This window comes from Cervus canadensis, chromosome 2, assembly GCF_019320065.1.
Source record: "Cervus canadensis isolate Bull #8, Minnesota chromosome 2, ASM1932006v1, whole genome shotgun sequence".
NCBI lineage: Eukaryota > Metazoa > Chordata > Mammalia > Artiodactyla > Cervidae > Cervus > Cervus canadensis.
The window spans coordinates 31,823,906-31,847,182 of record NC_057387.1 but is presented as its reverse complement, the minus strand read 5'-3'; the positions used below and the strand labels follow the sequence as shown (position 1 = coordinate 31,847,182).

Genomic DNA, 23,277 nt, shown 5'->3' with positions numbered 1-23,277 from the left:
CCCCAAGGACTGCAGCACACCAGGCTTCCCTGTCCTTCACCTTCTCCCAGAGTTTGCTCAAACTCATGTCCATTGAGTTGATGATGCCATCCAACCATCTCATCTTCTGTTGCCCTCTTCTCCTCCTTCTTTCAATCTTTCCCTGTTTGTCTTCCTAAGGCCTATCATAAAACACTCAGGTCCCCTGTCGACTGGCCTCCTGAGGCCTTTGCACATCAAATACATAAACTCCTGGATCTGTCCCTCTCAGAGTCCCCCACCACCCCACCTCCCTGTGTCCAGGGTCCACCTCTGTATTGCCCAGCCTGCCCTCTCTGCTCTAGGTCCATGCCCCACCTCCTCCACCCCATCAGGCCTTCCTCACTTTGTAGACCTCTGTCCTGCAGAGTGTGGGCAGCTGGCACCTCAGTCTCCCTCACATCCATGGTCCTAAAGCCCCTGCCTTAACTTGACTTGAACCTGATCTTCCAGTTCATAGTCTCCCTTCACACCTGGGATGTGATCTCCACTTTTGGGGCTGTGTCTTTGTTTTCCCTTTAGCCCTGATTCTCTCCCGGGTTCCAGGCCTGAGAGCATGTCTGGCCTGGACCTTGGGGCCCTCTGCTAGTCACAAGCCCCTGCACGTGTGCCCTGAGAGACTCTTTCGGGTCCTCTGTGTGTGGCTCAGACACCTAACCCATCCCCCAGACCTGACCATCATGTCGTAGCTTCCTCCTTTTCCTCTGTGTGTGGCACACATCTGCCCTCTTCGCCTGCCTTCCCCAGGCCTCCCAGTGGCTCATGGGATCTGGCATCTACCCGTCCCCTCCCAACATCCTTCTAACATGGAACCAGGAGCCACAGCCTTATGGGGAGCAGGGGTCTTGGGCCTGCATCTCTCTTATTTTTTGGAGCTTTAAAAATTTTTTTATTTTTATTTTTTTGACCATGCCACGCAGCATGCAGGATGCAGGATCCCTGACCAGGGATCGAATCTGCGCCTCCCACCCGCCTTGCCCCACATTGGAAGCATAGAGACTTAACCACTGGACAACCAAGGAAGCCCCTGCATCTCTCTTAGATGGAGGTGACAGGCTGAACAAGCATCCTTGGCCTCAGATGCCCCTTGGGGAGTGGACTGAGTGGCTTCTGGAAACCTGGGCTGGGAGATCCCTGGGCAGGGCAGGCTGGGACTCCTGTGAAGTCAGGCCCAGGAAAGGGAGGCATCGAGGGCTGGAAGGGGCCCACTGAGAACAGGCCTCTTTACTGACCACAAGGTGGGACATGAGATAGGGCTTTGGCTGTGGCCCCACCTGTGTTAGCTCAAGAAGTCCTGTTTGAAAGGGGAAATCAGGTCAGGGAGGCCTGAAGATCAGTCATGCGTACCCTTCAACTTTGAAGTCCCCGGGGTGGTGGAACCCATGGCCCTTATCAGAGTGGGTGTTGTGTAGTCTGGGTGCTATCTTAATGTGTTTGTGGAGTGGCCCGAATTTAGGGACTATCTCTGCCGCTTGGGCTCCCAGCCAGAGGGAACCCCGCACCCTCTATAAAAGCTGTGGGAGTGGGCCCTGGCTGCAGTGGTGGCTGGACCCAGATCCAAAATGAGGTGTCTCGTGGTGCTACTTGCCGTCTTCGCTCTTTCCCAGGGTGCCGAGATCACCAGGTGAGTGTCAGGCCCCAGGGGAGGGGATGGGCATCACTTGCATCTGATCTGGGTGGGTCTCCCTCGTCTTCCAGCCATTGGTTCCCCTTGGGAGACCTCGAGGAAATGCGGCAGGTTCCCGGGATAATCGTTACCAGACAGTTTTGCCTTTTATGTTGGGGCCTTTTTCTCTAAAGCATTCCCCTATTCTTGAGGGTGTGGTGAACAAGAACAGGGGATCAGATGAGCTGTGTGGGAATTAAGCACACAGCTTCTGGAGTCAAACTGCCTGATCCTCAGCTTCATCGTGAACATAACGTAAACTTGTAAATTTAGGATGACAGAAGTATCCATCTCATAGGGTTGTCCTGAGGGGTAAGTTGTTGCTGTTTAGTCGCTAAGTCATGTCCAGCTCTTTGCGATCCCATGGACTGTAGCCCACCAGGCTCCTCTGTCCATGGGATTCTCCAGGCAAAAATTGGAGTGGGTTGCCATTCACTACTCCAGGGGATCTTCTCTACCCAGGAATCAAACCCGAGTCTCCTGCATTGGCAGGCAGATTCTTTACCCAATGAGCCAGGGAAGCCCTCATAAGGGGTATATGAGTTAGTATTTATAAAATGCTCTGAAGAGTGCCTGGCACATTGTAGGAGTTATGTGTGCATCTGTTAGAGTTTCCTGCTGCGCCACATCCTTTGTGGGTGAAGTTTCCAAGTTCTCCTCCCAAAATTATAACTGGTATTTATTGAGTGCTTGCTACTAGATGCCAGACACTTAACTAAGGCTTTACCTATACTCTCACTAAGCCTAAGGGATTAGGTAGATAATATTTTTTGCATTTCACAGGTGAGGAAACTGCTGTTCAGGGAGGGTCCTTGAGCTGTCCAAGGCCTTGTGGTTAGATATGGAGGAGCCAAGACTTGGTCCTAGATAGAGCGGTACTTTTTTTTTGGCTACACTGCGCAGCATCTGAGATCTTAGTGCCCTAGCCAGGGATCGAACCTGTGCCCCCTGCAGCGGAAGCTTGGATTCTTAACCACTGCACCACCAGGGAAGTCCCCTGGACTGGCACTCTTGCCTGAAACCACACTACCTCTGGTTCCCAGGTTCGAGCTCTGTCAAGGCCTGAGCCCAGGGAAACCTGAATCCATCCCTGGGAAGTAGGGTCCCTAAAAAGGGGTCCAGTGCCTTTCACCAGTGGGGGCTGCTGGTGGTGGTCTTAAAAGTGGAGTTCTTTCAAGTGCCAGGCACCTGGCCGGCTCAGCACGGCATCTGGAGGCAAAAGTGGGGTGGAGATTTCCACGGTGGTTGGAGCTGCAAATGTTTAGGGCTGCATTCCTGGTTCTTAGCATGGGGCGGTAGACTGCCTTTGAGCCTCGCTTGCCTTGAGGGTGGCCCTCTGGGTCCTGTGCCGAGACAGGACAGATCGGCAGAGTCGCAGGTACCACTCTGAGAGTCACCAGACACTCAGCTGTGGATCCTGAGCTGACAGGGAACCAGAGTTGGAACAAGCAGAAGGACGTGGAGACACGAGAAAGGACAGCCGTGGGCTTACTCCCAGGAGCTCAGCCCAGCCTCCTTCCTTTCAGGCTGAAGTCCTTTTCTGTCATCAGAGACAAAGACTGAGCAACGTCTGGAGAACCTTTCATTTCTATTAATAGATCAGGTCCCAGCCGAAGTCACACATGAGGGCTGGGGGCGGGAGGCACCAGAGGAGAGACCGTCGTTAATATATGAGGCATTCCATATGGGATCCATTTGAGACATGAACAACGTGAGAAAACCCATTTTCTTTATGAGTCTTAAACCTGCTGCCCTTTTATTACCCTCAAAGCTCTTTCACACCTGTAGGCTCCAGTTGTCCTTAAAACAGCCCCAAGGAGGAGGACCACGTGACTCAGAGCTGGGTGACATTGGGAACCATCATGCTCTAGTCTTCCACTCTGCAGGAGAGGAAACTAAGAGCTGGAGAGGTTAAGTCACTCAGTTCGTCCACAGCAGTGCCCGAGAGTGGCTGGAAAGGAAGAGACAATCCATTTTGCACAGAAGTTGAAGCTCAGAGGGCCTTGACCAGCCACCAGCTTCCCGAGACTGAGTCTCCAACCAGCTTCTGCTGTTCTCCTTCTTGATCTCTTCCTGCTGATCTGCCTCCATCATCTATCATCTAAACTCTAACCATATTCACTGGGGACCATGCTCTGTGCAGAACCCGTTTGAAGAAATTCCACCCATGTTAAGCTGCACAGAGAGCTGAGAACAGGGTTGGCCAAGGGTGGGAGCATAGTCATATCTTTTTCCAGAGTGTGGGGGACACCATTTTCTTCCCCACACTGTATGCTCCTAGAAGGTAGAGACTGAACATTTCTCATGTGTCCCTGGTACCCCATACTGTACCTGGCACATAGTAGGCCCACAGCAAGGATTGGCGACCGAATGAGAATATGCTGAGTGTCTTTCAAACTGCAGAGCTGCAAACCCATCGTGTGTGTTAGTTGCTCAGTCACGTCTCTCTTTGAGGCCCCACGGACTGTAGCCCGTCCGGCTCCTCTATCAATAGAATTCTCCAGGCAAGAATACTGAAGTGAGTTGCCATTTCCTTCTCCAGACGATCTTCCTGACCCAGGGATCAAACCTGGGTCTCCTGCATTACAGGCAGATTCTTTACTGTCTGAGCCACCATGGAAGCCCAGTCACCAGGGAAGCTGATTAGTGGCTTCTGAAATACATTGACTGAGTCTCCACCAGCATTAAAAAAGAGAAAGCAGTTGGAAATATCAGAGTGCATCGCAGTTGGTAATGGCCAGCATGGGCTAATGTAGAACACAACTTTTACTTTAGGTAATGGTACAAAAATGGAGAAGTAACTTATGGAGCCCAGAGCCTCTGGGCTCCTCTGAGGCTGGGCGGCCCTGGGGAGATGCCCACCTCATCATTTATTCTTCCCCTTGCCTCAGGATCCCTCTGTACAAAGGCAAGCCTCTGAGGAAGGCGCTGAAGGAGCGTGGGCTTCTGGAGGACTTCCTGCAGAAACAGCAGTATGGCGTCAGCAGCAAGTATTACGGCCTCGGGGAGGTGGCCAGCGTGCCCCTGACCAACTACCTGGATGTGAGTGGTTCTGCCAGCCTCCCAGTAGTGATCCCCGCACAGCGTGATGGACACCCTGCGCCCCCTTTCCCTTTTTCAGGAATCAGGGAGCCCTGTGGGGGTGTGTGAGGCTGTCTCCCACCCCTCAGTAGCTCTCAGGAACCAGCAGGCCCTGCAAAACCGGTCCTCCCACCTTCAAGGGTCTGAGCCCAGATGACCTGCCTGCAGAGAGCATCCCTTGGGGACACATGGTCTGCTCCCAGATCCAGCCTCACACATGACTCTTTCAGGTCCAGGGAACCCACGTTTTAGGTTGACTGGGCAGGGAGGGGGCAGCTGGTGCCCACTGTCAGGAGCGCCCCCTATGCCCTCTTCCTTTCTGGAGCTTGTCTCTCTCATCTGTCACTCAGTAAACAACCCACCCTTTTTCTCTTCTGTGCCATCGTTTCCTTATCTAGGTCATCCCCACCCCCACCTAAGCCCCAGTTTTGACACCCAGAGAGAGCTGGAAGGAGGTGTGGCTGGGGCACCTTGAGTCTGGGGTCTGTACCTAGATGGTGTCCCACCTCTGTGGCCCTGTCCCTGGCCGGTGGCCCAGGCTCCCTACCAGGCAGGGTTTACATTTTGCTCTAGTGTCTGCTCTGGGGGCGATTCCAGCAGGGGTTGCAGGATTTGCGGCAAAAATCACAGAGCCTACAGAACCGAACAGGCTCCGGGCTGGGCATCAAAGCTCCCCAATCCCTCACGCGGTGCTCTCAGCCTGACCCGCTGCTGTCTGTCCCCAGAGTCAGTACTTTGGGAAGATCTACCTCGGGACCCCGCCCCAGGAGTTCACTGTGCTGTTTGACACCGGCTCCTCCGACTTCTGGGTACCCTCCATCTACTGCAAGAGCAATGCCTGCAGTGAGTGATACCCCCGGCCCTGCCCACCCCTCTGCTCTGCCAGTCGTGGTCAGGGTGGCCCGGCTTGGGGTGGAATGTGTCTGCGTGTTGTGGGGAGAGCTGGCTTGGACATTCCCAGGCTCCTGGTTGTGTCCTATCTTCTTGCTCAACCCTTCCACTGGCCGCAGACTGGGGTAGATGTGCAAATCACAGATCTGATGTATAAAGCACCAATTAGAAATGGGGGAACTTTGTTTTATATTTTCGGCTCTGTTAGGAGTCAAGGCAGACACCTTACCCTCCTGGGTGCTGAGTTTTTCTTTCTATAAAATAGGGCCACGACATGCCAGTCGGTTCTAAGAGAATAAAGTGAGAGGCACTGAGAAAACACTAAATATATGTAAATAATTTATTTCTCCAACCATCTTGGGAAATCGGTGCTCTTTTTATCCTTATTCATCAGGTGAGGAAACCAAGGTTGAGAGAAGCAAAGAGACTTGTTGGAAATTACAAAGCTGGTATATGCTAGTCTCTGGAAACCATAGAGATGGCTTTCTTTTTTTCTTTTTGTTTGAAAGTTATGAAGGTAGCACTGGGGGTCAGAGAGGTGGATTGAGCAGCAAAGAATAATTTTCTTGACTGAGCTTTGCGGGATCCAGACAGAACTGGCTGCTTATTTTCAGTAGAGAGAATGGTTAGTATTGAGACCGTATTCTCATGAGAGCTGGTAAGGATTTAGCCCCTGTTAGCAACTGTCAGGTGGAGAGAAGATGCTCTGGGTCCCACTAACCCTGAGCCTGTGTTCCAGAAAACCACCAGCGCTTCGACCCGAGAAAGTCGTCCACCTTCCAGAACCTGGGCAAGCCCCTGTCTATCCGCTATGGCACAGGCAGCATGCAGGGCATCCTGGGCTACGACACCGTCACTGTGAGTGGAGCTTGGGACCAGCCAGTCCTTGCCTTCCCCTCCCCACCAGCCACTGCCCCACCCAGACACCCTGGCTCCGGGCTGTGCCACGGCTGGTGCCAAGGGGCTCTCTGTGTCCTGCCCTTGTGGGTGGCCCCCCTGGGAGAGGACTCGGAGAGGGAGCTTAGCCAGCAGCAGCTGCGGGGTGTCCCTCCCTCCCTTCCCCTTTTCCTTCCCATGTCAGTTCCCACCCGAGAGGCTTCTCTGGGTCCAGTTTCCATCTTCCCAACCCCTTTTTCACTTGACCTTGCCATAGTCACTGTGATCTCATCTTAAATTTAGTTCTTTCAACAACCTTTTGAGGAAGCTAGTCTCACCCCCATTGTTCAGATGAGGGACCCGAGGATCAGATGAGCTGATAACTTGCTTGAAGTCACACAGCTGGTGATGGTGGGCGCTGTCAGACCCACGTCTCCGCCTCTGGATTTGACTTCACTTTATAAGTCATAGAGCAGTGCATCCTTTCAAGCCAGAAAGCATGTGTGCCCTCTGGACAAGGGTTCCTTTTGCTTTCGGCCCTCTTTTCCTTCTGAAGTACTTGATTCAATGGCCAGCAAGTAGTAAGTACCCAATACATGTTAGCATCTTTCCTTCCATCCTCACCCACCATCTAAAATTAAAATCAAGCAGTATCCCTTGGTGTTCATCACCTTGCTCTTCCTTGAGTTCTTCCTGGGGTCTGGCTGAAGTCTTTTTTGCTGTGAGCCCGAAGGCCCAGAGAAGAACTTGTCCAAGGTCACACAGCACATGGCAAAGCGAGGATGCACAGCAAGGTCTTTTAGACGCATACCGCGTGCGTGTTCTTTCTATCCATCCTGCTGCTCTCCCAAGCGCTTCCCTGGGAGGTGCCCCGGGTGCAGCCAATGGAAGGGCTGCAGGCCGGCAGAGGGCCCTTTGAGCAGCCCTTGTTTCACCCTGTTCTTTCGGCTCATCCTCAATTTCTGCACCATGAGCACTGCTCTCTCTACCCCGACCTGTACCCTCTCTTCCCCTGCCAATCAGCCCCCTGGCTCGTCAGACCAATTCCCTCAAAACCACAGCACAGAGCTGAAAAAGGAAGCTTTTCTCTCTTAAGCTCACATAACTACACTGCCCACTGAGGGCAAGGCGGGCTGGCAAAGACAGGCTTGTTCTGAGCCCTCTATGGGTCCTCTGGCTGCAGGGCCCGCTGGTGGAGCTCACTCTGCCTCTCTTGCAGGTCTCCGACATTGTGGATGTCCAGCAGACAGTAGGCCTGAGCACCCAGGAGCCTGGTGACGTCTTCACCTATGCCGAGTTCGATGGGATCCTGGGGATGGCCTACCCCTCGCTCGCCTCAGAGTACTCAGTGCCCGTGTTTGACAACATGATGAACAGGCACCTGGTGGCCCAAGACGTGTTCTCGGTTTACATGGACAGGTAGGAGCTGCACCCAGCCTGGGCCAGACTTCCACGGCCTGGCAGGGACCACTGAATGAGGAGGGTCTACCTCTTTGAGGACACTGCAATTCAAGGACTCCAGCATCTAAGCACACCTCTCCTTGTTTCCAGGCACATCTAACCCTCTATCTAAAGGCCCCAACATGGTCATGGATGCAGCCAGGGTCCACTGGGCCGGAGTTTGACCTTCATTTCTGTCATTTAAAAAAAAGAAGCTTGACTCTATCTCTGTACAGGGGATTTTAACCTCTTTTTTTCTTGCAAAGTGATAGGCCTCAGTAATCATTTACTGATGTCATTGAGATTTTCAGATGCTTCTAGCAGGCTCTGAGGGAGTTCAGGCTTCTCCTTTCAGTATGCAGGAGATATTAGAGAAGAGCCTGGAGCAGCTGGGAGAAGAGCTGGGAGAGCTCATCTGAAGTCTCTGGGGTGGAGGTGGGGGTTAGGGGTGGGAGAAGAGTGGGGAGGGGTCTGAATCGCCTCTGCCCTGTGTGGGGCTGGGATACCTCTTCTCAAAGCCACAGTGTCAGGGTGCAATAACATGCCTTTCCTTGGTTTCAGGAATGGCCAGGAAAGCATGCTCACGCTGGGGGCCATTGACCCATCCTACTACACAGGATCCCTGCACTGGGTACCCGTGACTGTGCAGAAGTACTGGCAGTTCACTGTGGACAGGTGGGTGAGAGGCAGCCATGGCCTTGCTAGAGGCCGACTCCAAGAGTGGGGCCGTGAGGATCCAGGGCTCAGCCCAGCTGCTCGTCACATCCAAGTCTGAATCAGATGCTCCAAGGCCAAGGGTCCTTGATAGTGAGATTGCTGATCATTCACTTACACTTTATTAATAAGATTGTTCTGTGCTGTGCTTAGTCGCTCAGTCGTGTCCCAACTCTTTTCGACCCCATGGACTGTAGCCCGCCAGGCTCCTCTGTCCATGGAATTCTCCAGGCAAGAATACTGGAGTGGGTTGCATGCCCTGCTCCAGGGGATCTTCCCTGGAAACCCAGGGACTGAACCCAGGTTTCCCGCATTGCAGGTGGATTCTTTACCATCTGAGCCACCAGGGAAGCCCAAGAATACTGGAGTGGGTAGTCTATCCCTTCTCCAGGGGATCTTCCAGACTGAGGAATCAAACTGGAGTCTCCTGCATTTCAGGTGGATTCTTTTCCAGCAGAGCTACCAGGGATGCCTCATCTAGGGCTTCCCAGGTGGCGCTAGTGGTAAACAATCCACCTGCCTCTGCAGGAGACATAAGAGACGTGGGTTCTGTCTCTGGGTTGGAAAGATCCCCTGGAGAAGGAAATGACAACTCACTCCAGTACTCTTGCCTGAGAATCCCATAGCCAGAGGAGCATGGTGGGCTACGGTCCAAAGGGTTGTAAAGAGTCAGACAGGACTGAAGCTGCTTAACGTGGTCACTGTGCTTACCCAGGACTATTACCTGCCAGGCATTGTGCTGGGTGAGAATGTGACTGCTTCATTTGCTCCTCACCGAAATCCTGTGGAGCGGTGCCATGATTATCTTCATTTTGTAATTTACTAACATTGAGCTTGAACCTCGTGACCATCCCCTGGGGAAGTCAAGGAAGGGGTGCTAATGGACACATTTTGCAGATGAGAAGCCTGAGTGCAGAAAGGTTGGGGAACTTGCAGCAAGGACATGGCAGGAGAAAACTGGAAACCAGATCTTTCGGCAAAGCTTGCAGTGCTCCTCCTATCCTCTCCCTTAGTGCATGTAACTTTGTTGTTTCATTGACCCTTCTGTCCCAGAGAAGGTCAAGTGACCTCCATTTAGCCACTGCTGAGTTGGGAGAAAATGATTTTGGGTTTTTTTCTCTGAGTTCAGGAAGTTATGGGGGCTCTAAGAAGGAGCCCAAAGAAAAGGACCTGGGATGGCTGGACTTCCTTCCTGCCAAGGTCCCTGGCAGGGGAGGCTGGAAGGGGTCCAAGGAGGGAGGGCTGGATGCTGGACGCGCTGCAGGGCCACCCTGTCTCCCCTCTGCAGTGTTACCATCAATGGTATGGTTGTGGCCTGCGACGGTGGCTGTCAGGCCATCCTGGACACGGGCACCTCCCTGCTGGTCGGGCCCAGCAGCGACATCCTCAACATCCAGGAGGCCATTGGAGCCACCCAGAACCGGTATGGCGAGGTGAGGCCAGACCCTTATCCCCACCTCCCCAGAACCTCCGAAGAGGGAAGTCCCTTTGCACATGGAAGCAATGACAGAGGGAAATGGTGAGGGGCCTGTTCCCCTGCAGGGGGTGGGAGGCCTTCACGATGACCTGGCTCTTCTAGCTTTGGCCACTTGGCGTAGGGGCTCCCATGTCTCACACAATGACAGCAGTCTGACCTCCTGTCCCCAGAGAGGGTCACACATCCCTGACTCTCTGAGCTTTGCTCTGCCCTTCACCGATGAGTCTCCCTGCATTCTGCCTGTCAGCTAAGTGCTCCCAGTGTCCTTGGGAGCTCTGGCTGGGCTTGGAGGGAAACATCGAGGCCAACCCCTCCTTGTCTCCATCCTTGGGTCCAGCTGGTGTCTGTCCCTCGGCTGGATGACAGGTGGTCCCCATCAGTGCGACTCCCTTGAGATCCAAGAACTTCCCTGGGGTCCTCTGAGTAGCAGATCCTCCCCTCTGCTCGGCTCCAGTGTAGAGCAAGGGGTCCTGCCTGGGACTTCCTCTGGCAGTCAGAGCGCACTTCCTCTGACTTCCTCTGGCAGTCAGATCGCACCCATAGCCCTTCTAAGAGGACTTCCCTCCCTCTGTTCTTTAGTTTGACATCGACTGCGACAGCCTGAGCAGCATGCCCACTGTGGTCTTTGAGATAAATGGCAAAATGTACCCACTGACCCCCTCCGCCTATACCAACCAGGTATGCATCTCCAGAGAGGAGCCTGGCTTCACCAAGCTCTCCTCCTCTCTCTTGGCAACTCGGCATGTTGGTGATAAGAGGCAAGGCCTAGATGGACAGAACAGGTTGTACATTTAGACCACCCGGCCCTTCGGAGTAGGATGAGGCTGTCCTGGGGCAACCTCATCCTGGGAGAAGTAGGGCAAACCAGAAGGACAGGCCCCAGGGCCCAAGGGAGGGTGGGGGCTGCTTGTAGGACTCTGCATCCACTGTGCTGGCTTCTAAGCCCTGGGGCCTTGGGCTTTGTTCAGGATTTTTCTTAGTAGCCTGGGGTTTGTGGGCATCCAAACTTTGTCCCTACTGCCCTTCTGGCTTCAGCTTTAACCTAATCCTCAGCACCCCAAACAGTCAAGGCCTGAGATCCCCACGCCTGCTCTGGAGGGAGGTCATCAGGGCCGTAGGTGCTTAAAGCAGGAGGGTGGGGGGGTTGGGGAGGACAAGTGAGAGGGGAGGGGACCCACTAGATGATCTTGGATTCAGTCACTTTAGTTCTGAATATAAATTTCTTCATTTGTTGAGCAGGCAAATCTGATACTTGTTTGCTTACCTCCGAAGGTGATTTCAAGGGTGAAAGGAAATAATAGATGAGAAGATGATTGAGGGGGTGGGGTAGGAAAGACACAGCAACTGGGGTTGGAACCAGCTTCATGTCCCCCTTCCCTTTCCCAGGACGAGGACTTCTGTACCAGTGGCTTCCAGGCTGACAGTCGTTCCCGTCATTGGATCCTGGGGGATGTTTTCATCCGAGAGTATTACAGCGTCTTTGACAGGGTCAACAACCTCGTGGGGCTGGCCAAAGCCATCTGATCACATCGCTGACCAAGAACCTCACTGTGCCCACACAGCTGCACATACACACACACACATGTACATGAGCACACGCGCACACACACAGATGAGGTTTTCAGACAGATGATTCTCAATAAATGTTGTCTTTCTGCAAAGTCTGGCTTCCTTTGGGGCTGAACCCCTGCACCGCTCTGGGGGTGGGATGTGATAGTCATGTGGTGTGTCTAGCAGAGCCAGAGCCACATGCATAGAGGAGGGTTGGGGAGTTGATAGGTGGAGACCTTTACAAGGAAATTGGCCATTTCAAAATCAGGTCAGGATTTTAAAAACAAGATCCGTCTTGTCTTCTTGTTTTCTCATTCTACATATTTTTAGGGAAAGAGTGCAGTAAGGAAGACTTTTCTAGGCTGAGATTGTACCTGGGGAACAAGGGCTTGAGGTGGAATTGAGTAGAGAATGTTCTCCCAGGGAGAGAATGGCTCTAGGTCTATGGTCTATTAAGAGAAGGGCTTAATGGCTATTTGGAGCAGACAGTGGGACAGGCAAAGGGTATCTGGGAAGGTCTGAGGGTCCTGGGGTTGCCATGGGGAAGAACCGCAGCCAAGAGTCCCATCCTCTGTCTTAGATGCTTCAAACCTGATTCGCCAGTGCCTGAAAAGTGGCTACATTTCAGGGGCAGACCCATGTCCACCAGCTCACAGAGGTGGGCGTGTCTAAGCTGGCAAGGAGCACAGATGTCAGTGAATAGACCACCCAGGCTCACAGGTCCCTGCAGCTCCTCCTGAGCAGGGGAGAGGCCACTGAGGAAACACAAATATCAAGGGGTCAGAACAAGGGCATCTAGGCATATGTCAGAGGTTTTTCTCTGTCATGCTACTTTGAGGTGCTGTGATGGGCAGGCCAACCAACTTCCTTGGGAGGTCCCAGTGCTGGGCCCCTTGGCCAGACCTGTACATGTTTATTCCCTCCACCTTCCCTCCCTTCTCTCTGCACCCCTTCTAGTCTTTTCTCCAAAGGGGACAGCGCAATTGATCAGGCTTCATTTTTCTAAATCTCAGCCAGTCTTGTCCCCAGTATGGTGATTGTGCTTTAAATCACACCTTTATAATAGCTGAACTCTCAGAAGGGGGACTGGGGCCACGTTACTACCTAGTCCCTGCCTGCAGTGTGTGCTGACCACACGTGCCCTGCAAAGACCTGAGGAGCAGGTGTCACGTAGCGCATCTCAGAGAGCCTGAAGTTAGAGGTTTGGCTGTGACACTTCACAAAGGAGACTGTCCTTTAGGAAGTGGGGGGAGGGCCCCCAGCAGGAGATGTGGATGATGTCCTGTTGACGGGACCCTCTTGGGGCGTCTCCTGGGGTCTTTCCCAGCTGTGGTGTGCTGTGCTTTGCTAAGTCACTGCAGCCGTATCTGACTCTGTGACCCTATAGACTAGCCCACCAGGCTCCTCTGTCCATGGGATTTTCCAGGCAAGAATACTGGAGTGGGTTGCTATACCCTTCTCCAGGGGATATTCCTGACCCAGGGATCAAACCCACGTCTCCTGCATTGCAGGCAGATTCTTTACCTCTGAGCCACTGAGGAAGCCATACCTGAGGACAAACAAAACGGGGGACCCAGGGCGGTGGAGGTGCTGTGGCAGTGGCTTTCTGGGTCTGTGAGCCGAGGAGGGAACTGGGGGCCTCTGGGAGGGAAGGAGCCAGGCTGCACTGTGGAGAGTGATGTGGAGGAAGAAGGGCTTAGGTTGCAGTCCCCAGGGAACTGAGGGGCCTGGGGTGGGTTGGGGCAGAGGACACAAGAGAATATCCTGGGACCCCAAGGGCAGAGGACATCCTTGGTGCTCGAGCCTTACAGGATCAGAAAGGCAAGTGCGGTGCTGAGTAAGTTCTAGCATGCATTAGGTGGCTAGTCTGAGCCTCACTTCTCTTATCTATAATCGGTGCTGCCTGTTTGCCAAGAATGAGACAGAACTGGGCCATTTTCTGTATTGTTAGGCTTCTTTTAGATTAAAAAAAAAAAAAAAACCAACAACTGAGCAGGCTCATAAAAATTGAGGTATATTACAATGGATTGCACTTAACAAATTGTAAACATCCAAACCTCAATTGGAGATAATGTAGAAAGTCCTAAATATGATGACTTTCGCAAACAAGAAGCTTGGGCCAAATGGCCCCTATTGCAACCTCTGCCCACTGGCCTGGGTGGTGACCCCTGTCCTCAGCGGGCAGCACCCCTCTGGGGCTCATGGGCGATGGCAGCCTCACAGTCCGCTCCTGGAGTTTCTCCTTGCTGCAGAGAAATCTCTGCTTGGAACGTTCTCCACACTCCTACTCCTTTCTCCAACTTTTATTTATTTATTTATTTTTTTTGTCATACATTGATATGAATCAGCCATAGATTTACACGTATTCCCCATCCCGATCCCCCCTCCCACCTCCCTCTCCACCCGATTCCTCTGGGTCTTCCCAGTGCACCAGGCCGGAGCACTTGTCTCATGCATCCCACCTGGGCTGGTGATCTGTTTCACCATAGATAGTATACATGCTGTTCTTTTGAAAATATCCCACCCTCACATTCTCCCACAGAGTTCAAAAGTCTGTTCTGTATTTCTGTGTCTCTTTTTCTGTTTTGCATAATAGGTTATTTGTACCATCTTTCTAAATTCATAGTAATATATGTGTTTAGTATGCCTGTAATGTTCTTTATCTTTCTGGTTACTTCACTCTGTATAATGGGGCTCCAGTTTCATCCATCTCATTAGGAACTGATTCAAATGGATTCTTTTTAATGGCTGAAGTAATATTCCATGGTGTATATGTACCACAGCTTCCTTATCCATTCATCTGCTGATGGGCATCTAGGTTGCTTCCATGTCCTGGCTATTATAAACAGTGCTGCGATGAACATTGGGGTGCACGTGACTCTTTCAGATCTGGTTTCCTCAGTGTGTATGCCCAGGAGTGGGATTGCTGGGTCATATGGCAGTTCTATTTCCAGTTTTTTAAGCAATCTCCACAGCAATCTCCCACTGTTCTCTCATAGTGGGCGGCTGTACTAGTTTGCATCCCACCAACAGTGTAAGAGGGTTCCCTTTTCTCCACACCCTCTCCAGCATTTATTGCTTGTAGACTTTTGGATAGCAGCCATCCTGACTGGCGTGTAATGGTACCTCATTGTGGTTTTGATTTGCATTTCTCTAATAATGAGTGATGTTGAGCATCTTTTCATGTGTTTGTTAGCCATCTGTATGTCTTCTTTGGAGAAATGTCTGTTTAGTTCTCTGGCCCATTTTTTGATTGGGTCATTTATTTTTCTGGAATTGAGCTGCAGGAGTTGCTTGTATATTTTTGAGATTAATCCTTTGTCTGTTGCTTCATTTGCTATTATTTTCTCCCAATCTGAGGGCTGTCTTTTCACCTTACTTATAGTTTCCTTTGTAGTGCAAAAGCTTTTAAGTTTCTTTAGGTCCCATTTGTTTAGTTTTGCTTTTATTTCCAATATTCTGGGAGGTGGGTCATAGAGGATCTTGCTGTGATTTAGGTCGGAGAGTGTTTTGCCTATGTTCTCCTCTAGGAGTTTTATAGTTTCTGGTCTTACATTTAGATCTTTAATCCATTTTGAGTTTTTTGTGTATGGTGTTAGAAAGTGTTCTAGTTTCATTCTTTTACAAGTGGTTGACCAGTTATCCCAGCACCACTTGTTAAAGAGGTTGTCTTTTTTCCATTGTATATCCTTGCCTCCTTTGTCCTCCAAATCTCCCCTCAGTCCAGCCCTCTTCAGGATTCCTGACAAGGGTTTGGCGCCCTCCTGTGGCGCCTGCTGGGCCCAACCCTTTCCCTAGGGTCCACTTGGCGTTTTTATATTCTTCTCTGTTTCCCGCCAGGACTGTGGGCTCCCTAGGGGCAGACACTCCTCTCTTTGATATCTTGGGAGGCCTAACTCGTGGAATGCCCCCATCAGGTGCTGTTGAATGAGTGATTCGCTCGTTCTCATCAGTCATACTACTTGCTGCTTGTCTCCTGTTTCCTTGCCATCTTTATAACTGTATCCACTGCACACTCAGGTACCTTCTCCCTCCCGCTGTGAGCCTGGGGAATGGCTTAGCACGTGCAGGGAGGATGCTGAAGGGGAGAGAAGAAGCCAAGCTGTGTGCAGGGTTTGAAGTTTCTGCCAAGGGGCCCATGCCAGGCTCTTCAGCAGGTTGGGGGGGGAGGTGGGACTGCAAGGTGATGAAGGGGTCTTGCTAGGAGCACATCTGTCGTTTGTTTGTGAAGAAGCCAGCCCGGAGGCCAGTGAGGCGCTGTGATGCTGGCAGAGACCCTCCAGGGTCAGTGACTCCCTGCTGTGTCTCTCACCAGCACTGTCTGCTGGCGAGAACCAGGCCAGGAGGGTGTCCACCCTCTGGGGCAGTTGCTGCGCTCTTCCCACCGTGTGGCCACACCCAGTGCCCTGCAGGCCTGGCCTCCGGGCCTTGGCTCATGCCATTCCCTTTCCACTCTTGGACCTGTGAACTGCTCCCCACCCTTCAAGACCAGCTTTAACTGTCCTGAGGTGAGCCCTCTCCAACTCCACCGGACTGCAACCTCCCAGTGTCCTAATTGCTCTGCGGGGAGCTTTACAACAGCGTTTATCTCGCCACTTAGTTGTTTATGACACGTAGGTCTCTGCTCGAGTCCCTGACAGCACAACATCTTTCCTCTCTGAGTCCTAAGCTCCTCAGTGCCCCGGGGACTTTCTGGCACAATGTGGGGACTTCTGCCTTGTGATATGAGCAGGCAAGTATCTGACCTGGAGGCATGATTCCTAAGTGCTAAGACAAGCTAGCTCACACACACAGACACACAGACACACACACGGAGACACACACAGACACACACAGACACACAAAGACACACACAGAGACATACAGACACACACAAAGACACACACACAGACACACACACACACAAAGACACACACACAGACACACACACACATACACATGCAAAGACACACAGACACACACACACAAAGACACACACACAGACACACACACACAAAGGCATACACACAGGCACACACACATACACACACAAAGACACACACAGACACACACAAAGACACACACACAGACACACACAGACACACAGACACACACAGAGGCACACACACACACAGACACACACAGACACAGAGACACAGACACACACACACACAGACACACACACACGGAGACACACACACACAGACACACAGACACACATAGAGACCCACACAGAGACACATAGACACACACACATGGAGACACACACACACAGACACACACACACAGAGACACAGACACACACAGACACATACACACACAGACACACACACAGACACACACACAGACACACACAAAGACACACACAGACACACACAAAGACACACACACAGACACACACAGACACACAGACACACACAGAGGCACACACACACACACAGACACACACAGACACAGAGACACAGACACACACACATGGAGACACACACACACAGACACACACACACAGAGACACAGAGACACACAGACACACACAGAGACACACACACATGGAGACACACACACTCTGACACACATAGAGACACACACAAAGACACATAGACAGATACACGGAGACACACACACACAGACACACAGACACACACAGAGACACACACAAAGACACATAGACACACACAGAGAGACACACACACACAGACACACAGACACACACACAAAGTCTCCAGGTCTCCTGCCAGTCCCTGCCCCACCCCTGCCCCTGAGCACATACACGAGCCCTATTCCCAGCTCCTCTTCCTTCCTTGTCACTCATTTCCCTGCCAGTTCTTTTCATGCTAATGAGAGGAAGCTCTGGCCAGAGAGAAGCTTGGAAAGGAAGTCTTTGAAATGGAAATGTTATGACAAAATGATGGATTGTTTTCTGAGCTGTGCAGTTTGTTTCTCCCTTGCAGCCGCAGAAGGGGAGAACATCTCCTCACAGGGAGTGCTGGAGGTTGCCCACCTCAGGAAGCCCTAGATAGCGGGAACTGCAAGTGATATACACACCAGGAGCAGGTAGCGGCAGGGGGAAACCTTGGGCAGGCAGAGGACACAGCTGGACACTGCCCAGGAGCCCTGTCTGGAGCAGGGGCCCTGACAGACCAGAGAAGGCAGTAGCTTCCTGCTGAGGCCAGAAGAAACATCTGGCCTGTCCTTCAGCCGTGACCACACCCACCGCCCTGCAGGGCTGGCCTCTGGGCCTCTGCTCCTGCCCTTCTCTCTGCGCCTTGTCCCCTTCTACTTTCTCTGACCCGTGAGCTGTTCTTCATCCCTCAGGATCAGCTTCAATGTTCCCTATCTGAGAAGCCCCCGTACTGCGCACAGTTTCCACCCTACCCTTCAAACAGTAGGAGTACCCTGGCCACTCAGTTTACTTGAGGCTAATTAGAATTGTCACCAACCTTGTTTATTAAAAAAATATATTTTGAGTACCTACTGGGTGTGAAGCTCTGTCCTATGCACCATGTCCTTTTGTGAACACAGCACACAGAACCTCCACCCCCAAGGATCCCTGTAGGGAATATGGACTGTGGAGACAAGAAGTGTGTAAACTGGGTAGCGATTTGGATGGTTTTAAGCTCCACTGGAGAAAGTGGAGTGTGGTGAGGTGACTGAGCTCTGTGGGAACATGTTATGTTATAAAGCAAAGTGGAAAGGGTAGGCTCCCTGAAAAGATGACATGCAAGAGGCTAGAAGGCATACAGATATGAGGGAGGGACAAGCTTTATAGGTAGAAGGAACAGTGTGTGAAGATTGTTTGCCTGCGTGCTCAGCCATGTCTGATTGTTTGCAACCCCTCTGGACTGTAGCCTGCCAGGCTCTTCTGTCCATGAAATTCTCCAGGCAATAATACCGGAGTGGGTTGCCATTTCCTACTCCAGGGATCTTCTCAACCCAGGAATCGAACCCATGTCTCCTGCATTGGCAGGCAGGCTCTTGACCACTGAGTCACCGGGCAGCCCATTTGAAGATTAATCAACTCTTAAAAAATAGAAGTTACTGGTAGATAAATATGGATACATTGGCTTCCCTGATGGATCAGACAGTAAAGAATCTGCCTGCAGTGTGGGAGACCCGGGTTCGATCCCTGGGTTGGGACGATCCCCTGGAGAAGGAAATGGCAGCCCCCTCCGGTATTCTTGCCTGGAGAATCCCAAGGACAGAGGAGCCTTGAGGGCCACAGTCCATGGGGTCTCAAAGAGTCGGAAACGACTAAAGGACTAACACCTCACTTCACTTTGAGAACGAGAGTCGTATCTCAATCCTTTTGCATCCTTCATAGCACTTAGTGTTATGTTCTGAAGATGTATGTTGAATGAATAAACAAACTTCATAACCCTTAGAATAATTGTTCTGAAGATGTATGTTGAACGAATAAACATACTCCTAACCGTTGTCTCTAAATTTTTAAAATAATGTGAGGGGTGCTCAGCTCTTGTCCTGGAGTGCCCTCTAGTGACCCAATCTCAAATGCCAGCTTTGCTTACCTCCAGTTTCCTCCTTCCCATGGACAGAGGAGTCTGGCGGGCTACTGTCCACAGGGTCGCAAAGAGTCGGACATGACAAAAGCGACTTAGCACACTCAACCCCAGGCCAGCCAAACAATAGAATTCACTCAGTGCCTACTATGTACAGGACACAGTGCCAGCTTCAGCAGGAGACTTGGACAGATGGAAGATGTGGTCTCTGCTCTCAAACCCCTCACTCACTGGTCTTCTCTCTGGTTAGCTTTTCTCTTTCCAGTCTCTGTTTTCTGGGCCCCTCTGTCTCTGACCTCTCTGGATCATCTGTTATATCAGAATTACATTTTGAGCTAGAGCTGGCCAGGCGAGGATGGGCTACTGTGTATGCCCCAGGGGCTTGGGAGCTGTATCTGCCCCAGCAGAACAGCTCTTCCCCCATCCCCGCAAGGAGTTTGCGCTCCAGGGAGCCTGGTGAACAGCCAGGACCTGCTGTAGGAGATGCTTTCTGGAGTTGGGCTGGTGCTGGTAAGATGCAGACCAAGGTCAGCTCCCTATCCTGGCTGGTGGAATTGTACCTCCTTTTCTGAGACTGCTCAGGGCCTTTGCCACGTCCTCTGGGTGACAATAAAGCTCCATCAGAGGTGCTGGGCCTTGCCCCTTTAGTCCTTGCCCACCCCTCTGGCCTGGGCCACGAAACTTGAGAGTTCCTTGCTTTCCCAGGGTTCCATCTAGCATTGAAACCAGAATAGCTGTGTCCTTGAAGTTTTCTATTTAGGTCTGTGAGAGGCATCAAGGAGCTTCCTCGGCAGGGGCAGCCACAAGGCCTGCAGCTTTGAACTGTGGCCTGGGGAGTCTTGTATGCCATTTCCTCCCCACATCCCTCCCCACCGCCAGCACCAAATCTCAGTCACTGTACCCATTCTAGCTCCCTGAGGACATTTCTCCTTAAGAAAATCATTCATAAGCAGTAGAGTGGACTGTGGGAAAACTGGCCATCATGATGCTCAGCCTTGTGTCTGCAGGACTCCTGGAGTCACCCTGGTGGCCAGTCTCATGACACCAGCTCCTGAGACAATGGAGCAGGCAGCCCTCAGCTGTAGGGGTGGGGTGCTGGGGCCAGAGCTCTGGTGACCGTGCCTGTGGCCCTGGGGGGTTTGAATAACATGCAAAGAGTAGAGAAATCCCAAGCATGTTCCTGAGTCCACAGATTTCCAGGGAGTCCCAGACACAGACCAGTTAGGGAGAGAAGTTGGGATGTGAGAAGATTCAAGAAGGAGAGACCTATTGACAGGTTGGCACAGAAGGTGCCCTATGGATACTCTATCCATTGGTGGGCTATGGTTTTGGACTGGACTCAAAGGGTTTATTTAAGTATCTAAGGGAGAGGAAGGGCTTTCTGCCACCCACAGCCTGCTCCCTGGCAAAGTTCACTGGGCACTTGTGCATGTCTCCCAGGCCTCTTTCTCGCCTTTGACCACTCAGACCTCTGCATCTTCTTCACCTTGAGAAGTGTCCTGATCTGGTAGGGCTGCTATAACAAAATACCACAAACTGGGTGCTTTATACAACAGAAATTTATCTCGCTTGGTTCTGGAGGCTGGAAGTCCAAGATCAAGGTGTTGGCAGGCTGTGTTTTTCCGGGGTCCTCTGTCCTTGACTGGCAGATGAGATGGCCACCTTCTTGCTATGTCCTCTCTTGGCCTTTCCTCTGCGCCGCACACCCCTGATGTCACTTCCTCTTCTTAAAAGGACACCAGTCACATTGGATTAGGGCCCCACCCTTATGACCGCATTTAACCTTAATGACCTCTTTAAAGGCCCTGCCTCCAAGTACAGTCACAATTGGGGTTTGGGCTTCAACATATAGATTTTGGAGGGACGCAGTTCAGTTCATAACAAGTGGCATCCTGAAGGGGTGCCCTCCCTTCCCCACTGTGTCTGTCAGCCCCACACCACCCAGCTTCTCATCTGTCCTTTCCCATTCAGCTCCTGGGGGTGGGGAGTAGGCGTGGGGGAATTAAAGCTGCCTGGCCTGCTTGAAAACACTGCAGCTTGTTCTGGGACTGGTCAGGTGCAAGCACCAGTTGGGCTCCAGTGTGTCTCCCCCAACAGGGGCAGAGGGACCCTGAAAAAGCCCTTGCCCCCCGGGAGGTACTGAGCTAGAGAGGTGAAAGAGGGTGAAATAGGAGACTGTGCATGTGTGTTTGGTCACTTCAGTAATGCCCAACTCTTTGCGACCCTATGGGCTGTAGCCCCCAGGCTCCTCTGTCCATGAGGTTCTCCAGGCAAGAAGACCGGAGTGGGTTGCCATTTCCTTCTCCAGGGGAATCTTCCTGACCCAGGCGTTGAACCCACGTCTCCTTTGTTGCCTGCGCTGCAGGCAGATTCTTTACCGCTGAGCCTTGGGGGAAGCCTGTGTGGTCTTTCCCAAATAGCTGGCAGCTCTGGCATGAAGTCTGGGACAAATTTGCTGGGAATTTGTCTGGGCCTTGTCAAAGCGAATGCTTTCTTTCACTCTCTCTCTTTCATTAACTATTTATGACACACACCTAGCACTAGGTGAGAAAGCACCAATGGTGAGGAAAGCATGACCTTCCCCTTTTGGGGCTTTGTAGGGATGGCAGGTATCAAGAGCTTCTTGTGGCCAGATTTATTGAGGGAGACTGTATTTTAGAATTTAAACACTCTGTCCCATTGTTCTTTCAATTGTTTTCAGTGTCCTAGAAAATATGGTAATTCTGAAATCAGATTCCATTTGCCAGAATGTTTCTTATGCCAATGAGTGTCCCAGTTTATAGTCTGGGAGGTATGGTCCTATTCAGAGCCCCTGACATGGGCCATGACTTTGCACGGAGCAAAAGGGAAGCAGGCTGGCTCAGCTGCTCTCTCTGCGTGCTCTACCTGGACTCAGAGCAGCCTGTCCCTCCCTGGGGCATCCTATGACCAACTTCCTACAGCTCTGTTACTCCAGAAGGGCCAGCTGGACTTCACCAGGCTCCGGAACACCCAGAAAGGTTTTTATAAATTTTTCTCACACCAGATAAGATGTCATCTTTGTAGTCCCAACAAGTTCGAGGGAGGATTTGAGAGCTGAAGCCAGAGGACAGCTGAGAGCTGTGACCTGATGGGGATACCTTCTGGGCAGGGAGAGTGGCTGCAGGCTGGCTTCATCAGAGACTCCACAGCAGGCTGGTGAAGAGGCCCTGTCTCTAGGGTTTGCCCCTAAAGCTTCCTGCAGCTTTGATCATCTCCTTAGGTTTATTGGTGGGCACCCCCCAGCATCTAAGGCCCTGTAGCAGGGGACTCTCATGTCAGGCCTCCTGGTACTGCAGAGGATGTCAGCGTAGGGGTATGGGGTATCCCCTATAAGCCTTGACTTCCATCTCCCAAGGAATACGACTTGCCCCTCCAGGGTGGGCGTGGTTAAGAGACTCTCTCATTGGAGAGTAGAGGCTGGTGGCCCTCACAGGCTAGTCACCTCCCCTTCGGGGATCTCTGATAATCCCTACTGCCTTCACCTCGTGGTCCCCTGAAGGGTGCAGCTCCTTCTAATTCTCTGGCCCGGGCTGAGGTGTGTGGCTTTACTGCACAGGCTCTAGATGACCCAAAGGGGAGTACACACAAGCAACAACTCCCTAGAAGTCAGGCTTAAGCTCCATGTGTTGACCCACTCTATCTCCATTTCTTTTTAACAGGTACCAAAAGGTATTAGTTATCTGTTGCTGTTGCAACAAATTGGTACACATTTAGTGGCTTGAAACAATACAAACATATTAACTCATCATTTTGGAGGTTGGGAATCCAAAATCGGTCTCTGTGGGCCACAGCTAAGGTGTCAGGAGGGCTGTATTCTCTCAGGGACCTCTAGAAGAATCCTCCTCATTGACTTTTCCAGTGACTACAGGCTGTCCGCACTCTTTGGCTCATGGTCTCATCACACTTTCTTCTGTTGGCACATTTCCTGACTCAGACCTTCCACCTCCTCTAATAAAGACCCTCGTGGGTCCTACGTAATCCATGATCATCCCCCCCACCTCAAGATCCTTAACCTAGTCACATGTGCAGAACCCCTATCTCCGTGT

General features: G+C 51.8%; 1 protein-coding gene across 1 annotated transcript; it reads left to right on the top strand.

Annotated features, from left to right (window-relative positions):
* The first annotated feature begins 1,491 nt into the window (after positions 1 to 1,491).
* On the top strand, positions 1,492 to 11,824 carry LOC122427526 (chymosin). The gene is made up of 9 exons (XM_043447077.1): positions 1,492 to 1,642; positions 4,576 to 4,726; positions 5,491 to 5,608; positions 6,396 to 6,514; positions 7,752 to 7,951; positions 8,534 to 8,647; positions 9,975 to 10,119; positions 10,743 to 10,841; positions 11,550 to 11,824. The coding sequence occupies exons 1-9, from the start codon at positions 1,581 to 1,583 to the stop codon at positions 11,685 to 11,687; spliced, it is 1,146 nt and encodes a 381-aa protein (XP_043303012.1). The 5' UTR covers positions 1,492 to 1,580; the 3' UTR covers positions 11,688 to 11,824.
* Positions 11,825 to 23,277: the final 11,453 nt, after the last annotated feature.

Coding starts and splice junctions, on each gene's coding strand:
- LOC122427526 (XM_043447077.1), top strand. CDS start 1,581: ATGAGGTGTCTCGTGGTGCTACTTGCCGTCTTCGCTCTTTCCCAGGGT. Junction 6,515..7,751: donor TGGGCTACGACACCGTCACT/GTGAGTGGAGCT, acceptor CCTCTCTTGCAG/GTCTCCGACATTGTGGATGT. Junction 8,648..9,974: donor TGGCAGTTCACTGTGGACAG/GTGGGTGAGAGG, acceptor TCCCCTCTGCAG/TGTTACCATCAATGGTATGG.